Below are 17,994 nucleotides of genomic sequence, written 5' to 3'. Positions count from 1 at the left end.
GACCTGCCAGAGCTGGGGGACTGCTCCGAAGGGTTTGCTGCAGCCTGGCACCGGCCCAGGCCTTTTTTTGGGGAGAGACGCATGAAAAGCAGAGCTGAGAGGGGACGTGAGGCCCTGAGCCTGGGCTGGGACCATCTGGCAGGAGCCAGCAGTGGAGGAATGGCCTTTGCTTGAGGCCACAACCAGTTCATGCAGCTGCTGAGTTCTGTCGGTCTGGAGTGCTCCAACAGGAGGTCACGGCCTCCAGCCAGCCTCCCTTGGACCAGCAGCTCCATCCCAGCCTCCCCTGGGCCTCAAACTTCATCCCAGCCTCCCCTGGGCCAGCAGCTCCATCCCCTGGGCCAGCAGCTCCATCCCCTGGGCCAGCAGCTTCATCCCAGCCTCCCCTGGGCCTCAAACTTCATCCCAGCCTCCCTTGGACCACCAAGTCCATCCCAGCCTCCCCTGGGCCAGCAGCTCCATCGCCTGGGCCAGCAGCTCCATCCCAGGAATGGAGCACAGCCCAGCCCTGCACACCCATGCTGGGCACAGCGAGCTCTTCCCAAAGGTGTGGTGGTTCCTTTCCCCCCCTTTTTGGGCTGCAGAGCCCCTGCCCCCATGGGAGACCCCTGGTTGATGGGAACTGTGCTGCTGTCACTGTTTCCACATTACTGCCCACTTCAAAGAGCCTCAATGAGCCTTGTCCCAGACACTCCCGGGGGAGCAGTTGGTTTCCAGGCAGGATCCCTGGTTATTGGTCCCACTGCAGGAGGCTGTACGGGAAGGGATGAATCCCCGTGGCTGTAAAACACCAAATGTGCTGAGAGCCACTCCAGAGCCTCCCAAAGCCTCATTACAGCACTGGGTAATTAAAGCCCAGCTGTCACAGCCTCTGCCTGGGCACAAGGGCAGCTCCTTGCTCTGACCACCTCCAGGGGTTCCCAGATTTCCTATGCTTTTGCCATCTCATTGTACAAGGAAAAACACCTCTGCAAACCCTGGTTCCTGGAATTTGCAACTGCTCTGGCCAGGGAATGGTCACATTCAGGCTGCCAGAGCTCCAGGAGCGTTTGGACAATGCCTGAGGCACAGGGTGGGATTGTTGGGGTGTCTGTGCAGGGCCAGGAGCTGGACTCTGATCCTTGTGGATCCCTCCCAGCTCAGGACATCCCATGGTTCTACAATTCCGTGGCTAATTAGCAATCCAGGTTAATTGTCTGGTGGGGACAGATCTTTCTAGAAGGACCATTTCTACTTGTGCAGTGTCTCCACACCCCCAGGAGCTCAGCTGGGACTGGGATATTCCAAGCAGTGCCAGGTATCCCTGTCTTCCATCAGCATCCTCTGCCCCATCAGATCCCATCTCCTCTGACTTGCAGGAAACTCCCAGGTGAAACCCAAGGCAACTCCTGCAGCTTTGTGGGAGTGCAACCACCTCACATCCAACTCATCCCAAGCTTTAGGAAACCCCAGGCTACCTCAGGGATCTGAGAGTCTGGATCCAAGGATCTGGGACAGGAACCCATGGAGCAGCCCGACCTTGCAGCTCCTCATTTCAGAGTTGCTCCATCTCCGATTGTTCCCGGATATTCCAGTGTCACTCAGCTGTGTGCTCGTGGCACAATTCCAGGTTTCTGCAGAGATTCCCAGGCCTTGAGCACAAACCACTGCCCCAGTCTGAGCATGTATTGGAAAAACCCCTAAGGAAGATTCCTGCCCATTCCTGAAAGCTGGTGCCTCTGGGACAGCAATTCCTCCCCATTCACCCCGGGTTTCAAGCCTTTTTTGTGAGGCTGGCTGAGCATCTGCTGGTGATTAAGGGTTTTGTCATCTGGAAAGAGCTGACAATTACCTCCAATTATTCCAACTAGGTCAGGTTCTTCAGCACGAGTTTATGTGATGACTCTTGGCTGGATTTTAGGATTTCAAACTCCAATGGAGAGCAGAATGCACCTCTCTCTCACATTCAGGAAAAAATTCCTTCCATAAATAACAGCTCCTTGTCCCACAGGACCTGACCTGTGTGTCCCCGACCTCCTGTTGTTTCAGGACAACACTCCAGGAACCACACAACAGGCCTGGCTCTCCAGAACTGGAAAAGGGAGTGAAGGGAATTTCAGGATGCTCCAGGAATTTCAAGAAGGGTTTTCTCATCAAACTTTCCATGTCAAAACACCCAACTTCCTTGGAAATGTCCTTTGGGGCCTCAGGTGCCAGGTGAGAGAATGGGGACTGAGGTTTAGACTCTGTGTGGGCAAAGGATGCCTCATTCCTTTTCCTGGGATCCACTGTCCTGGACAGGCTCTAACTTCCCACTGGAACCTTCTCATTGTGTGAGCAGCAACCATTTAACAGGGGCTGCACTGAAGTCCTTTAAAGATTCCTGCCAATCCCAACTATTCCAGGGCTCTTTGAGCAGCTGAACTTCTCCAGTCCCACAGCAGACTGGGGCTGTCCCTCTTCTCCAGGGAAGGGTTTTTCCAGGTGCCCCTCAAAAGCTCGGAGCTTCTCCGAGCTCCCAGTTCCCATTCAAGACCCAACATGCTTGAAAAGCCTCCTCAGGAATCTCCTGCAGAGCAGGAAAAGTGGAGAGAATTGAGCACCCAGAATCCCATTTGTGGCTCTGGCCGTGCCAGGTTCTGTCCTTGTCACCCTGCCACCCTGCCCAGCACAGGTGCCTCATGTTTTCCAGCAGGTTTCTGGCAGGGCTTCCCACCAGGATTCCCTTGGGGACAGGAGTGTGTCCCACAAAGCCCAGCTCAGAGCACACCCCAGGAATGAGATGGCCCAAATGGGACAAACACAACTGGAAAATGTGCTGCACTGCAAGGCCAGGAGATTCCAACTCCTTCTCCCTAATTACATGTGATTGCTTCTTGGCAAGAGCTCAACCTGCCAGAGCAGTGAGGTTTTACAAACATTCACACAGGCATTAGATCATTGTTTGAAGGAGTTATTGGCAGCCCAAATCTGAAGTAAAAACAGAGTTTAAAGCAGACCATATTGACCAGGGTGAAGCTGGCTGCTTTCATGTCTCCTGCTCGTCTCTGGACACCCAGGACCCCATTCATTTCCTGTCACTCCCATCACCATGGCATTCCTGGGGCTGGATGTCACCATCCTGGGGGGTTCTGACTTTGGGGGGTTCTGTCCTTGTTAGGAACACAGGTTTATAGAACCAAGAATCCCCGGATGGTTTGGATTGGAAGGGACCTTAAATCCCATCCAGTGCCACCCCTGCCATGGACAGGGACACCTTCCCCAATCCCAGGTGACTTCAAGCCTCGTCCAGCCTGGCCTGGGACACTTCCACGGATCCAGGGGCAGCCACAGCTTCTCTGGGCACCCTGCACCAGGGCCTGCCCACCCTCCAAGAGAGGAATTCCATCCCAATATCCCATCCATCCCTGCCCTCTGGCAATGTGAAGCCATTCCCTGTGTCCTGGCACTCCAGGCCCTTGTCCAAAGTCCCTCTCCAATACTGATTTCTCTGTGTCAGAGAAACACCTCCCCACATCCAAACACACATTGGCCTTTTCCCTTTGTATTTCAACAGAATCTTTCTGCTCTGCTCTCCTGAATTCATCCTTGTCTCTGCTGGGCCAGTTTGACATCATGGGATGAGCTCTGGAGAGCTCTGCCATCCTCTCCCAAAGCCTCTGGGAAAGCAGGTGGGAGCTCAAGCCCACGGCAAAGGACAAATGGGAATTGCCACGGAATCTTGCTGCCAGTCCCTGGGAGAACCAAGGCCTGCTGCAGAGGTGAGTCTGTCTTGCACTACGCTCAGGTGGGGCCGGGAGCCTCTGGCAGCTTGGATATGGATAAAAATACTCCAGGCTCTGGCAGCCAAGCAGGCTGGAGCTCCTCACGGAGCAGCTCCCAGCCCAGAGCCCTGGAGGACACCCTGGCCTTCCACGTGCTCCCAAATTAGATCTCCTGAGACCAGCCCTGGCTTTTAAAAGGGAGGTGAGCTTGTTAGTGCCCAGCATTATCCCTTAAATGGAATCAGCAGTTTTACTGCACTTGGAGGGGCTGTAAAAGGCAAGGAGAGAAGGGGCAGTGACAGGAAGCAGCAGAGCCCCTTTGCCTGGCACGGAGGGGCCACTCGGGAGCTCCGTAATTGTGAATTCACCAGTGCTGAGGTAGAACAAGCCCCAGACTAAACCCAGGAGCCCTGGGAAGGTGCAAGAAGACACAGAGAAGGTTTCAGGGACAGCTCCCCAGCAAGGAGGCCAAAGCCCTGGGCTGGAAAGGGTCTAAGCGAGGATTGCCAAGCTCTCCACCCATGAAAGTCAGGGTGTGCAGGCTCCTTTCTTCCCAAATCATGGCTTGACTTACACACCCCTGCGCTGCTGGCACAGGAAACCCAGGGAAGTCACATTACAGGAGTAAAAAAAGCTCCTGTGCTGTCAGAGATTCCCTTCCCAGCCTGCCCAGGGATCAGGGATACCGGCTGGAAAAGGATCTCATGACACTGCTCCAGGCTTTCCTTGGCTGAGGGGATTTGGGGTGTAGTTGTCTCTGTTCCCAAGTTCCCAGAGAGCTCCCATCTTGTCCTGGAGATACAAATTAAAAAGGAAATAAATTAATCAAAAGTGGTGTCTTTTGGTTGCCACGACAGCCCCAGAGTCTGAACATAAACGATGGAGAAACATCTGTGAGATCTGAGAGCTGCCAGGCACCAACTAAACCTGTCCTGCCAAGGCCATTTTGGAATCAGAACCCAAAATCAAAAGGACAAAACAAACACAAATGACACAGGAATCAGCCTGGAAGAGCTCTGAGGAATCTGCCATCATGTTTTAGAAAGAATGAGGAATTTCTGCTGCTTTAAACTGATTTTACAGTGCAAACCTGGTGTTGCAGCAGCGGCTTTAGGAAAATCTGAACCAACAAAAAGCTTAAACACCTTTTTTAATATCAGCCAGTTCCACTCCCTGGGAGGGTTTAGTGATTATTGTCACCCCAAAAAATGGGAATTTTGCAGGAGAGCTGACGTCCTTCCTAAGGTCAGATGTGATGAGATGGAGCCAGGAAGAAAAAATAATTGGTCCTGGTTTTAAGTGTTAAGCAATTCTGCCTCCCTGAAATAAGCAGTATAATTTATTGTTTTTTCTTGCTTACACAGCAAAATCCACAAACTACCGAGACAACCAGGAGGGGAAATTTGTCCCCTGATGTAAATCCATTTTTGCCTTGTAAAGCTGCATTCCCGAGCCAGCAGCTGCTCCAAAGGGCCGATCCCAGACCCCCCATTTCACTCCAGACACCCCCGAGGCTGTTTGGGTTACAGGATCACCCCAGGACAGCCCAGGTGTGCCGGCCAGCTGGTTTGGGACCACGGAATGGACACAGCAGAGCCGAGTGCCAGCGTGAGGCCGAAGGCAGCCGCCACTTTCCCAGGGATTTTCCCTTTGCTGTGTGTTTGGAAGGTTACACAGCTGTAAGGCAGACACAGGAGGAGCTGGAAGCCTGCAGGGATCATTGCCTCCATCCCACATGTCCCATGGAAGGAAGCTCTCCCGTGGACTGACATCCCATTAACTCCTGCTGGTGGGAGCCGATTCCTGGGGCTGGAAATCCTTTGGAGCCTCCAAGTGCCAGCTGCTCATCCCGCAGATAACTCCAGCCCCATCCCTGACCCGGTGACTCGTATTTATTTTCTCATTTTATAAGAACCAGGCTCTTCCCTGCTCTCATTCCTGGTGGGAACGAGGAGCACTGGCCGGGTGTGAGGCTGCTCCGTCTCGGATACCCGAGATGGAAAACTGGGATCTCGTCCAACAGGCTGTCTGTCTTCCTGGGAAAAACCTCGGCTCCACACGCTCCCAATTGTGCCATCAGCTGGAGTGAGGTGGAACTTCACAGGATGGGACGAACCAGCCCTTTTTCCAAAACCACCTGTGAGGACACAAAGTGCTTCCAGAGCCCAGGAGAGCTCAGGGAGGAAAATCTGGAGGGCACAAAGCCTGGCAAAACTTGGCAAAGGGCTCGGTGTTTTCTGGAAGGTGGCGGATCTCTGCCTAGGTCCCCATCAAATCCCAGAGGTGCGATACTGGGAAGGAATTCCTCCCTGTGAGGGTGGGCAGGCCCTGGCACAGGGTGCCCCGAGAAGCTGTGGCTGGCCCTGGATCCCTGGCAGCATCCAAGGCCAGGCTGGACTGGGCTTCGAGCAGCCTGGGAAGTGTGTCTCTGCACAGTGGAAGGTGTCCGTGCCCACGGCAGGGGTGGTCCAGGACGATCCTTAGGGTCCCTTTCCCACCCAAACCCCTCCACGTCTGCCCCCGCTTCCCGCCATCGGCCCAGCCCTCAGGCACTGACCCCCGGGGTCTCCCGGCCCCGCGCGCAGGGGCTGCGAGCGGCGGGACGCGCCGCGACCAGGAGGGGGCGCCACAGCCCGCGAGCCCCGTTGCGCATGCGCACGGCGTCCCCCTCCCCGGGTGGAGCGCGGGAAGGCAGCGACGGGCGGGACCAACAGGGGGCACGGCGTGGGGGGGGGTCTGTAACGGCCACGGGGCTCCGGCGTGAGGTCTGGAAGACTCCGGGGGTCCGGTGTGAGGCTTTTGAGCCCCGGGGCTCCGGTCCGCGGCCGCCTCAGTGCGGGGAACGCCGCGCAGGGAGCAGGCACCCCTCGTTAATCACTGCGCTCTGCGCTGCCCCCCCCAGCCCACGTCCGACATGGCCGCCCACCCCTCAAGCCCGCCGTGTGCGTGACAGCTCCGCCCCGGTGGGCGCTGAGGGCCGGGGTGGGGCGCAGGGCGAAGGGACGGTCCTGGGGCAGGAAAGAGGCCGACCCCAAGGGCAAAAAAGGGTCAAACGCTGCAAAACAAAGGGATTGTTCTGGAACAGCAAAGGGCTTGGCCCTGAGGGCAGTGAAGGACCGACCCAGGGGCAGCTCAGCCATCACAAACACCCCAGTTAGAACACAGACGGGGTCTCAAGCCCTTTTATTGCCCATTCCTTACAGCACTGGTGGCTCTGCGCTGCTGGCATGGGACAAGGGACGGGAGCAGGCGTGGGATAGGGACAGTGGCCCTGCCTGGCTGTCACAGCCCCACCCAGGGTGTCCCCGAGGCCGGCGGGCTCCAGGCGCTGAATTCCCCGGAATCCGTGATGTCCTTGGCGGCCACCTGGATGTGGTGGAGGCTGCCGGGCTCCAGGTCCGTCAGGGTGTGGGATGTCAGCTCATACGGCCCCACCTGGGGACAGCGGGGTCAGGGACATGCTGGGCACAGGCCCAGCTGTGCCTCAGTTTACCCAGGAGGGTGGCAGTACCGTGGTGGGGACGGAGTCGTTGTCCCGGGAGTAGCGGATGCGGTAGTGGAGAGGGAAATACTCTGGGAATGGCCAGGATGATGGAGGGCTCCACTCCAGCAGCAGCTTCTGGGGCTCCCCAGGGATGGGGGAGACCCGCAGGGCCTCGGGGGGGTCTGGCTTTACTGGGGAGACAAGGAATGAGAGAATTCCAGGATGGTTTGGGTGGGAAGGGACATTGAGGATCATCTCATCCCACCAGGGACACCTTCCACTATCCCAGGTTGCTCCAAGCCCCCATCCAGCCTGGCCTCGAACAGTCCCAGGGATCCAGGGCCAGCCACAGCTTCTCTGGCAATTCCATTCCAGGGCCTTACCACCCTCACAGCCAAGAATTTTTTCCAATATCCCATCTAAATCCTCCTTTAGATTAAAACCAACCCTCTTGTCCCACCACTGTGTGGAAATAGTCACTTTCCTTCATTTTTAGACAAGGGGGGACGTCATGGCTGCAGGATCCAGCATGGGATTGTTGGGGACAGGACCCTCATGTCCCCCTGTGAGCTGTGCAGGGACAGTCTGAGCCCCTGCAAACCGTGGCACTGATGATCCCCCATCCCAAGCAGGGGAGAGCCCCAAAGGGTGAGACAGGAGTGTCCCCCATCCCGCAGCACTCACTGATGTTCTCCAGGAGGAAGGGCAGCGCTCCGGAGGCGGCTCCCAGGGGGTTCCGGGCTGTCACGTTGAGCTCGTAGGGAGTGAGGGAAAACACCTGCAGGTCCCCGAAGGAGCAGCTCCGCGGGCCCGTGAGGGTGCACTCACCTGTGTCTGTGCCGTGCCTGGGGACACAGGGACAGCTGCCAAGGGCTGGGTGACACGGGGAGAGGCTTTGGGGACCCCCACTCACCTGTAGGTGGCCACGAAGTCGGTGTCCAGCAGGGGGTCGGGGCTCAGCCCCCAGGAGCAGTTCACAGCCTGGGGGTAGCTGGTGGCCCAGCACTCGATGGCCGGTGGCGGGGGTGGGTCTGGGACAGGGGACAGGGGTCACCCCACTGCCAGCACCCCCAGGGACCCCCGGCCAGCGGCGGGGTCACAGCAGGGCTGGGGGGGCACTCACAGCCCAGCCGCAGGCAGATGGTGGCCCAGGTCTCGCCGGTGACAGGGTGGTGGCAGCTGTAGTGGCCCTCGTGGGCCAGGCTGGCGTTGGGCAGGGCCAGCCCGGGGGCTGGGGACGTGCCCAGGACAGTGTCCCCCCGGCGCCACTCGGCCGCACCCCCCGGGCACAGCAGCAGCACCTCAGTGCCCAGGGAGCCGTGCTGAGGGGTGCAGGGGCCTGGGGGACACATGGGGACACGGCAGGGGCAGGGACACTGCATCAGGAAGGGTCTTGGCCTTCCTGGGCCCCGCAGTGCCATTCCCAGTGTCCCCAGACCCCCACCTCTGCCCCTGGTCCCCCCATGTCCCCAGATCTCCAGACATCATCAATCCCTCCATGCCCATCTTCTGTACCCCAATGTCCCCAGTCCCTCCAGTGTCCCCACACTTCTCTCCCTAGAGACCTTGTCATTGTCCCCTGTCCCCTCACTGTCCCAAATCCCCTCCATCCCTGCTCCCTCCATCTCCAACCCCAGTGCTCCCAGTCTGCCCAGTCCTGCTGGATCCCCAGATCCCCCCAGCCTCCATCCTAGTCCCCCCAGTCCCCCCTACCTCTGTCCCCGTTGTCCCCATCCCCAGTGCTCCCTGCCGTGCCGTTGTAGGGGACAGTGCAGGCAGGTGCCACCAAAGCCACGACCCAAAGCCACCTCATGCCAGGAGACTCAGCGGGGCTGCCCAGGCACCTGTGGGGACAGGCAGGACGGTCAAACCCTAGCACTGGGGACAGCTCAGACACCACATGTCCCCATGGGGCCAGGGACATCACTCTGGAGCCACCCCACACTGCTGTGCCTCAGTTTCCCCCCCAGCCCTGCCACACACCCTGCAGAGGGATGGATTCCAAAGGGGTCAGACCCTACAGCCAGGAAAGAGAAGGGGTGAAAATTCCCGCTATTCCTACGGGTCCCCAGGGGGATGTGCAGCCACGCCTGCAGTCCCACACCTGGAATCAGGGGTTTGTCCCCACCTCCACCCAGGGCAGGACTGTCCCTCACAGAGACCCCCACAGCCCGGCCTGGGGGGCGAGCTGAGCTCCCTGCTTTCCCCAAGCCCAGCACTACAGGGACAGGTCCTGCCCTTGTCACCTCCCGCCACAGCCATGGGCTGGCTCACCCCCAGAGGGGACACGCTCCGCTTTCCCTGGATTTGGGAGTGCCCCAAACCTGGCGCTGTGGGGTCACCCCAGACCTCCAACACCCCCTGCTCTGCCCGTGGGGACCCCAGTGCCCCAAACGCTCACCGCAGCAGGGCCAGCTGGGACCGCAGTGTCCCCGCCGGATCCCGGCGCTTCCCAGCCCATTTCCTCGCAGGAAGTGCCGTTCCCGTGGGGACGGAGCTGCTTCCCAGCCTGCTGCCACCCACGCCCCGCACCCCTAGGAGAGGGATCCAGCCCTGGCCAAGAGGGTTCCCACCTCTCCCCTGCCACCACTCCCTGCCTTCACGGTCACCGTTCCCCTCAAGGGATGGCAGGGCTGGAGATGCTGGCACCAATCCCCTGCTGTCCCCAGGTGCCCACAGCCCCCTGTGCCCACCCTGGTGCCCCCAGAGAGGAGCCACCCCATTTGTGTGACTATAAATAACTTTATTGCTGCTGTGCTGGGGGTGGGCTGGGTGCCCAGACAAGCAAAGGGACACACAGGGTGCTGTGACAGACCTGTCCCCCCGTCCCTGTGCCACCTGTGCTGGCAGGGGCTCATCTGCCCTGCTCCTGAAGCCGCTGCATCCTCAGGATCTGGCACAGGAGTCTCTGCACGTCCTCGTCCATGTGGCCCTGGGGTGGAGGGGACATTGGTGGGCACATTGGAGTGGGGACATCAGGGAGGCTCCGTGCATGTCCCTGGGCTGGCACCTGGCTCAGCCCCTCTGTTGCCTCCTGTGGATGGCCCAGCCCCCACCCCAGTGTCCCCAGCCCTGTCCCCAGCTCACCTGCACAGCATAGAGCAGGTGGCTCCGGTAGAGTGTCACCACCTTGCTGTGCCTCGTCTCTGTCTCCTGCAGCACAGGGAGGGGGTTTGGCCACAGGGCTGGGGGCTCGGGGGAGCCCTGAACCCCCCAGGTGACCCACCTCCAGCTTCTCCTCCAGCACCCGGATCCGCGCCTGGAGCGCGGCCGTGTTGGGCGGGGATTGGGGGGGCCCCCCCGACTCAGGGAGGGCGTTCAGGGCTTCCTTCAGCCTGAAAACCTCTTTGGAGAGCTCCGTGATCTGCAGGGGCACAGGGGTTACAGGTTACCCAGAGAAGCTGTGGCTGCCCCATCCTTGGCAGCGTCAGAGGCCAGGCTGGACAGGACTTGGAGCACTCTGGGGTAGTGGCATGTCCTTGCTCATGGCAGGGGGTGGAATGGGATGAGCTTTAAGGTCCCTTCCAACCCAGTCACCTTCAGTGACTCCAAGTGTGCAAGGCCACCATTCTCATCCGAGCAGCCCCTCATGATTTCCCGTCCCCTACCTTCCTGTCCCTGTCCCTGACCAGCCGTGCCGCGTCCTCGGCGTGGCCGTGGAGCTCCCGCAGCCGCCGCGCCTCATCCTGGGCCTGCTCCAGCTGCTTCTGCGCGGCGCCCAGCCTGTCCTCGGCCGCCTGCCGCTCGCTCTTCATGAACAGCGCCTGCCGCTGCACGCGGAACACCTCCTCGCACGTCTTCTCGTGCCGCCGCTCCAGCTCCCGCAGCCGCTGCGCCAGCGCCGCCGCCTCCGCCCGCAGCCCGGCCTCGGCCGCCTCGTGCTGTGCCCGCGGCACGGCCGCCGCCAGCTCCGCCTGCAGCTGGGCGGCCTCGCGGGCCTTGGCGTCGGCCGTGGCCTCCAGCTGCGCCAGGCGCTCCCGCAGGGCCCGCGCCTGCTCCTGCAGCGCCGCAGTGCCACGGGCGTGCTCTTCCCGGGGCACCCAGCCCTCGGCCCGCGCCCGCTGCGGCCACGCCGGGGCCTCCTCCTCGTGCTGCCGCAGCCGATCCCTCAGCGCGCCCAGCTCGGCCTCCCTGCGCGCCAGCGCGGCCCGGAGCTCTGCCAGCTGCGCCTCGGCCTGCGCCTGCTGCCGCGCCGGCTCCGGAGCTCTCGGCGCGTCCCGCGGCCTCGCCTCCAGCTCCCGCCGCAGCGCCTCCGCCTCGGCCTCGGCGCGCCCGCAGCGCTCCAGCAGCGCTTCCTTCTCCCGCGACGCCTCCTCCGCAGAGGCTCCCGCCGAGGCCGCGGCCTCCGCAGCCTCCAGCCGGGCCTGCAGCTCCTTCAGCCGCCGCTCCCGCTCCTCCAGCTCGGTCTGTGCCCGCTTCAGGGCCGCCCGCGCCTCCGCCAACTCCGCGCCCGGCTCCCGCTCGCCGGAGGGTGAGGAGGAGGAGGATGTCTGCACCCCCAGCTCGCCCAGCGCCGCCTTGCACTCGCCCCAGGCCCAGGCCGGCTCCTCGGCGGGACGCGGCCCCGCGGTTCCCTCCGGGCCGGGCTCCGAGGCCGCGCGCTGCCCGTCCCCTCCGGCCCGCGCCGTGGCCTCCCTGCCCTGCGCCCGCAGTTGCTCCAGCTGCCTCTGCAGAGCCTGGTACAGACTGGCGGGCACCACGTCCCCCGGGGCAGGGGGGCTGCTCTCGTCCCGCTCGTAGTTCTCCAGCACCTGCCGAGAGACCGTGAGGCCACCGTGGGCCAGGGGACAAGAAACAGAGGGACAGACAGACAGACAGAGGGGGACGTGCCTGGATTTTCTCCCTCAGCTCCTTGTTCTGCACGGTCAGGGACTGCACCTGCCCTTGGAGCGTGGCCAGCAGTTCCTCAGCTGAGGGGCTCAGTGTCTTCTTGGAGAGCAGCATCTCCGCTCCTGCAGGGCACAGGGACCTGGGGCTATGCCCACCTGTGCCCCCACTGCCCAGTGCCACCTCCCCAAGGTGTCACTGGGAGGCTGGCAAGACCTACCTGGGAACTCAAGCGGGTCTCCCTCCTCGTCCTGCAGCGTCTCAATGTCATAGCTCGTGTTCTCCTTCTCATTCTGGGGGAGCAGGGTGGAGGTGACACCCCTGTCCCCAGCCCTGGGCACTGCCAGCTGTGTCCTGCCCACACCCACCTCCATCGAGGATAGGCGGCTCCGCAGAGCCTCCACCTCCTTGCCCAGCTTCTCCTTCTCCCCGTCCCGTGCCACCAGCCGCTCCTGCAGCTCCTGGATCTGCAGGGCAGGACATGGAAATAGGGTCCCTTTGGCTCCTGGCAGAGTCCTGGTGGCATTCCCAGCACCAGGACCCCTTGGAGAGCTGAGGTCACCTCCAGGCTCTTCCCTGGCCTCACCTGTTTCTCCATGGAGCGCAGGGAGGCCTCATCCAGCTCTGCCCGCTGGCAGGACCCAGGGAGAGAACAGGGAGGGGTGAGTGCTGTCCCCATCTCCCCTGTCCCCTCTGCTCCCCGGGGACACGGTGGCATGTCCCCAGGACTCTGCAGCCGGTACCTCCCGTCTCTGCTTCTCCTGCTGCTCCAAGCCCCGGATCTTCTGCAGGAACTGGGCCCTCTCCTGCCGCAGCCGCACGATCTCCTCGTAGGCATCCCGGTCCTCCTGCAGGGAATCACAGAAAGCATTGAGCCCAGCTTTCACTGAGGCACAGGAGACCCCAAAAATCCCACTGTGTGCCCGAGAGGGCTTTTGGCACCAACCCCCTGATGAGGGGACCCCTCACCGAGGTGTTTTGGGCTGCTCTGCACCTGCCAGGCCACGTGAGGACCTGGGGACCCATTTCTCACCTGGCTGGGCGTGCCCAGGGGAGGCAGAGGGGCCTTCCTCTTCCTCGGGGTGCTGCTCTTCTCCCTGACAGATGACTGGCTGGGCGAAGACGTCTGCGGACACCCCAGGGCAGAGGGGACGTCACACCCACAGTGCCCTCCCTCCTTTCTGAGCCAGGGGACCTTCCAGGGACAGGCACCAGCCCCTCACCTGTGATGCCTGCTCAGTTGACTCCTCTTCTGTGGGGCAGAGCGAGAGGGAAGAGAAATTGGGGAGATTTAGGGGCTCAGAGCTCAGAGCAGAGGCACCTCAGCTGGGGACTGCACAAGCAAAGGCAGCCCCAAACACCCAGGAAAAGGGGACACATCCCCACAGCCTCTGCCAGCCCTGTCCAGCCGATGACACCCCCCGTGATGGTGACAGGGAGCCCGGGGTGCCCCGGCAGCCTCACCGCTGGCCCAGGAGCGGCGCTGGGCCGCCTCCTGCAGCAGGTGCTGGATGAGGGCATTGCCCGTGGCCAGCCCGTAGTGAGCAGCATCGTGGCCGGTGGCGTCCACCACGCCCACGCGGGCACCGGCGCTGACCAGCACCTCCACGGTGTCCACGCTGCCGCTCTCGCAGGCCAGCATCAGGGCTGTCCTGGGCACGGGGAGAGCGCGGGTGAGGGGACAGTCCCCGCGGCCGCTCCCGGCCCCCGGCGCCGCAGCCCCACCTGCCCTGCAGGTCCCGGCAGTTGACGGCGGCCCCGCGGTGCAGCAGGTACCGGCACAGCTCCGAGTGGCTCATCTTGGCAGCCAGGATCAGCGGCGTGGAGCCGTCCTAGGCACGGCAGGCAGGAGGGTGAGCAGAGGAGGCTCAGATCCTCCCACAGGGCAGCCTCAGATCCTCCCACGATATCACCCCAATTTCCATGCCCCACCCCAATTTCCACCTCCCACCCCAATTTCCACATCCCACCCCAATTTCCACATCCCACCCCAATTTCCACATCCCACCCCAATTTCCACCTCCCACCCCAATTTCCATGTCCCACCCCAATTTCCACCTCCCACCCCAATTTCCACGTCCCACCCCAATTTCCACATCCCACCCCAATTTCCATGTCCCACCCCAAGCTGTGCTGCATTTCGGGACAGCCCCAGCCTGGCACAGCAGGACCAGGAGCAGAGGGACCTCACCTTGTCCTTGCTGTTCAAGGGAGCCTTGAAGTCACAGAGGATCTCGGAGCAGGAGATGCAGCCGCTGGCAGCTGCAGGCAAGGACAGAGGCTGAGCACTGCCCCCGCGGGGACAAGAGCAGGACAGGGCTGGCACTGTCCCCACTCACCCGCCAGGTGCAGCGCTGTCCGGCCACTGCCATCAGCCACGTCCACGGGGCAGGAGGCCTGGGGGGAGAGCCTGGGTCACGGGAGGAGGGGGACAGAGGGACAGACTGCTCGAATGGCTCTGTGTCACGGTGAAGGACAGGGGACTGACAGACTCTGTGGTGTGGTGAAGAAGTGGGACAGACAGACAAACCCCCTCTGGCTCCACGCTGTGGTGAAGGACAGGGGAGAGACCCCTGTGGCTGTGCCAGGCAGCAGCACACAGAGCTGGGAACCACCGTGCCAAGGCACTGGTGAGGGAAGGGGGTTCAAGGACAGGGAGGACACTCCGCTGGCACAGCACCTCCCTCCCTCCCTCTGTCCCTCCTCCCTCTCCCTGTACCTGCAGCAGTTTGCTGACACACTGAGGGTGCCCGTGCTTGGAGGCCAAGTGCAGGGCAGTGTAACCTGGGAAGGGACAAACAGGTCAGAGCACGGCCAGCAGGGCTGTGCCAGAGGGGACAGCTTGGGGACAGAGAGACAGGAACAAAGCAGGATCTGCTGGAACAGGGGGACAACCCCAGGAGTGTATCAGGCTCTTCTTGAGCTCCTTTAGGAAACTGGGACAATTTCAGCCCCCCAGTTGTGGCCACCACCTCTGTCCCCTCAGCCTCAACACCTGGGGATGACCAGTGGCCCTGTGTGACCCATGGCATGAGGCAGGGGCATGTGGTGGCCATGTCCTCACCCGAGCTGTCCTTGGTCATGGCATCCACGCCGTGGGCCAGCATTGCTTCCAGGCAGTCCACGTTGCCCCGCATGGCAGCCAGGTGGAACCTGCAGCGAGACCAGGGGCTATGGGACTCGTGTCCCCTGGCCCCAGCCGTGTCCCCAGGGCAGGGCCTGGCACTCACGCGGATTTGCCCTCCGAGTCCAGCTTGGTGGGCACCAGGCCCTTGCGGAGCAGGAGCGACGTGACCCGCCCGGCATCGTTGTAGTCCACGGCCTGCAGCAGCTTCTCGTCGTTCTTGGTCCAGTCCTGGCTCTGCAACAGAGCCCAGAGGAGGCTGTGACAGTGTCAGGCGTGACAGTGCTGTCCCCAGGGCGGGCAGGGCTGGGCTGGGCTGGCTGTCCTTGTCCCCAGCCCTGCTGTGCTCCATCCAGCCCTGTCCCTGGGGGTGGCTGTGTCTGTGCCCCTCTCCTGGGAGCTCACCCCCGGGTATGGAGAGTTCAGGGATTGGGATGAAAATCCCCTCCAGCCCCCCCCCACTCTGCAGATCACAGAGCAGGGGATTTACAGACACAGCCCAGTTTAGCTGTGCCAGGCTGGGATTTGGGAGTGAGCCCAACTGCCCCGGGGTTTGCCCCTGCCACCCTGAAATCCCACAACTAAACCCAGCCAGCACCCATGGGAGCCCCAACCCTGCCCATTCTCCCCTGATCCCCTTCCCAACCCTGCTTTGCTCCCGGAGGAGGGAGGGATCAAACCAGGGCGAGCCCAGCTGGCGGCGAGAGCAGATCCCCGGGGATGCTCCAGCCTCCCGGGATAACGGGGCACAGCGCTGTGCCCCCCGAAACAGGACCGCGGCTGGTTGGGATTTGCTCTCCCGGTGCTCCCGCACATTCCTGTCCCGAAGGAGCGACCCGCAGCGGAACAGGAGCAGGACAGGGACTGCAAGTCCTGGGTTCACCCCGCAGCCCGTGACGACAAAGCGGCGCTGGCTGCGCTCGCGGCGGCAGGAAATGGATGTCACCTTTCGGGAGCCGCTGGCACCTGTCCCAAACCCGCCTGTGCCCGCCGGGTGCCCCCCGAGCCCCTCCAGCCCAGCGGGACCAGGAACAGGGAACAAACCAGTGTCCCAGGGTTAATGGGCAAACTGGGAGGGTGGTGCCCGCTCCCCCCACTCCCTGGTCAGGCAAGGACAAAGCGGGATGGGGAGGACCCGGGGGAGCCCCGGGATGGGGATGGGGATGGGGGGTGCAGGTGGGGCGGGGGGAACGCGGCTCAGCCCGCAGGACGCGACCGGAGGGGAGCCGGGAGGGGACCGGGACGTACCGCGAAGGAGGCGGCGGCACAAAGGCAGATCTGCTTCATGGTGCTGAGCAGGAGGCGGCGGGAGGACGCCATGCGCCCCCCGCCCCCCGCCCCGGCCAGCACGGGCACCCCCGAGCCCGGAGCGCTCCAGCATCGCCGCCCGGGCGGGGGCCGGGGCTGCGGCAGTGGGAGCCGGACCCGCCTCCTCCACCCCCGGCCCTCCCTCCTTCCCTCCCTCCTCAGCGCATCCCTGCATCCCTGCATCCCGCCACGGAGCGGGGAGCAGCTCCCAGGCAGGGCTCGGCATCCAGACTGGTCCCAGTTAAAGCGGGAGAGTTACGAGGGGGCAGCTGTCCCACCTCGTGCTCAAAAGCACCCCCAAACCAGGGCTCAGCATCCTCCTGGCCCCCGAGGAGGGGGAGCCGGGACCCCCCCCCTCCCCTGGGGCCAAGGGAGGGGTAGATTCCCCCTTCCTGCACGGCCCACCCCAACACCCCTCAGAGAGGAACCCCAAAATACAGAGGGTCCCCAGGCGCTGTCCGGGCAGTCCCGGTGGCAGCTGGACCTCGGGAGCCTCTCAGGGACGTTCCCAGGGCAATGTGGGGAAACTGAGGCACGGAGCAGCCCGAGCAGGATGGTCCCCCAGACTCCAGGTGAGGAGCTTCAAGCTGTGTCCCCATGTCCCCAGCCGTGTCCCTCCCAGTGCACTGGGGACAGCGCTGTCCCCCTGTGCCCTCTGCGGCCCCGTGCCAGACTGCTGCTGAATAATTGAGGAGCATCGACAGGCTGGTTCCACGGGCTGTGGCAGCTGGCAAAGCGGCACTTGTCCCCAGGAAGGGGACGGGGAGGGGACCTGGCACCTGCTTCCCTGTCCTTTGCTCTGCCCCACTCCCAGCAATGGCTCGGGGTGCACTGGGGGCTCGATCCCACCAGCCAGGGTGGCAGTGCCAATCTCCATGGGGCTGCTGTCCCTGTTGTGAGTGACCACCCCGTGTCCCTGTGACACTGGGGGCATCCTGGGGAAAATCCCCAGGTCCTCATGTCCCAGTGAACATCCCAGAGCAGATCCCCGTGTCCCCACGGACATGCCGGGGCAGGTCACTGTGTCCCCATGTCCCCAGGGATGGCACTCACATCTGCCTTCTTGAATTTGGCCTTCAGGCTCTTCATGGTGGCTCAGCCTCAGCCCTGCGGCACCTGCTCGGGGGGGATGCCACGCTCCAGAGGGTCTGTCCCTGCCTGGGGACAGCCCAGCGCCCCCGATCCCGCCGCTCCCAGCCCGTCCTGGCGTTCCCAGCGCAGCGCCCGCAGCCGGAACCGGAGCCGGGGATTGTGTTACGGCCGCGGCTGCGGTTACAGCCCCGGGCAGCCGGGGGGGCCGGGCCGGGCTGTGTTTGGGGACAGGGGACACGGCCCGGGGGTGCTGGGGGTGCCTGGGGAGGGCTGGACCCTGATGGTTGGCACCCCTTGCCCATCCCAAACACCCCCCGCCCTTGGTGGCACCTCTTGTCCTGAGCTGACATCCGCTGCCGCGCCCTGGCAGCCCCTGGCTTTGCCAGCATCTCCTGTTCTTGTCAGCATCCCCAGCT

The 17,994-nt window shown here is 62.6% G+C and overlaps 2 protein-coding genes across 2 annotated transcripts; both read right to left on the bottom strand.

The window, feature by feature from the left end:
* Positions 1–6,897: 6,897 nt before the first annotated feature.
* Positions 6,898–9,701, bottom strand: EBI3 (Epstein-Barr virus induced 3). Its single transcript, XM_059870076.1, has 7 exons — positions 9,629–9,701; positions 8,941–9,071; positions 8,351–8,566; positions 8,141–8,258; positions 7,912–8,072; positions 7,255–7,418; positions 6,898–7,178 (listed from the first exon to the last, which is right to left on the bottom strand). Exons 2-7 carry the CDS (start codon positions 9,038–9,040, stop codon positions 7,026–7,028), a joined length of 912 nt encoding a protein of 303 aa, XP_059726059.1. The 5' UTR covers positions 9,041–9,071; positions 9,629–9,701; the 3' UTR covers positions 6,898–7,025.
* Positions 9,702–9,955: 254 nt separating this feature from the next.
* ANKRD24 (ankyrin repeat domain 24) lies at positions 9,956–16,563 on the bottom strand. Its single transcript, XM_059869807.1, has 20 exons — positions 16,427–16,563; positions 15,285–15,415; positions 15,119–15,207; positions 14,774–14,838; positions 14,394–14,451; positions 14,246–14,316; positions 13,780–13,886; positions 13,519–13,706; positions 13,278–13,306; positions 13,088–13,180; positions 12,798–12,902; positions 12,641–12,685; positions 12,423–12,521; positions 12,275–12,347; positions 12,058–12,179; positions 11,280–11,978; positions 10,836–11,222; positions 10,454–10,591; positions 10,315–10,380; positions 9,956–10,159 (listed from the first exon to the last, which is right to left on the bottom strand). The coding sequence occupies exons 1-20, from the start codon at positions 16,496–16,498 to the stop codon at positions 10,082–10,084; spliced, it is 2,715 nt and encodes a 904-aa protein (XP_059725790.1). The 5' UTR covers positions 16,499–16,563; the 3' UTR covers positions 9,956–10,081.
* Positions 16,564–17,994: the final 1,431 nt, after the last annotated feature.

The sequence above is a fragment of the Haemorhous mexicanus genome, chromosome 29, assembly GCF_027477595.1.
Source record: "Haemorhous mexicanus isolate bHaeMex1 chromosome 29, bHaeMex1.pri, whole genome shotgun sequence".
In the NCBI taxonomy this organism is placed as follows: Eukaryota; Metazoa; Chordata; class Aves; order Passeriformes; family Fringillidae; genus Haemorhous; species Haemorhous mexicanus.
This window is presented reverse-complemented; position numbering and strand designations above follow the sequence as displayed.

Excerpts from the sequence above, each read along its gene's own strand:
- ANKRD24 (XM_059869807.1), bottom strand. The coding sequence starts at position 16,498 with ATGGCGTCCTCCCGCCGCCTCCTGCTCAGCACCATGAAGCAGATCTGC. Across the intron at positions 13,887-14,245 it reads CCTTGAACAGCAAGGACAAG|GACGGCTCCACGCCGCTGAT; the intron begins GTGAGGTCCCTC and ends TGCCGTGCCTAG. Across the intron at positions 12,522-12,640 it reads TGCGCTCCATGGAGAAACAG|ATCCAGGAGCTGCAGGAGCG; the intron begins GTGAGGCCAGGG and ends CCTGCCCTGCAG.
- EBI3 (XM_059870076.1), bottom strand. The coding sequence starts at position 9,040 with ATGAGGTGGCTTTGGGTCGTGGCTTTGGTGGCACCTGCCTGCACTGTC. Across the intron at positions 8,567-8,940 it reads TGGGGACAACGGGGACAGAG|GCCCCTGCACCCCTCAGCAC; the intron begins GTAGGGGGGACT and ends TGTGTCCCCCAG. Across the intron at positions 7,419-7,911 it reads CTTCCTCCTGGAGAACATCA|TAAAGCCAGACCCCCCCGAG; the intron begins GTGAGTGCTGCG and ends TTGTCTCCCCAG.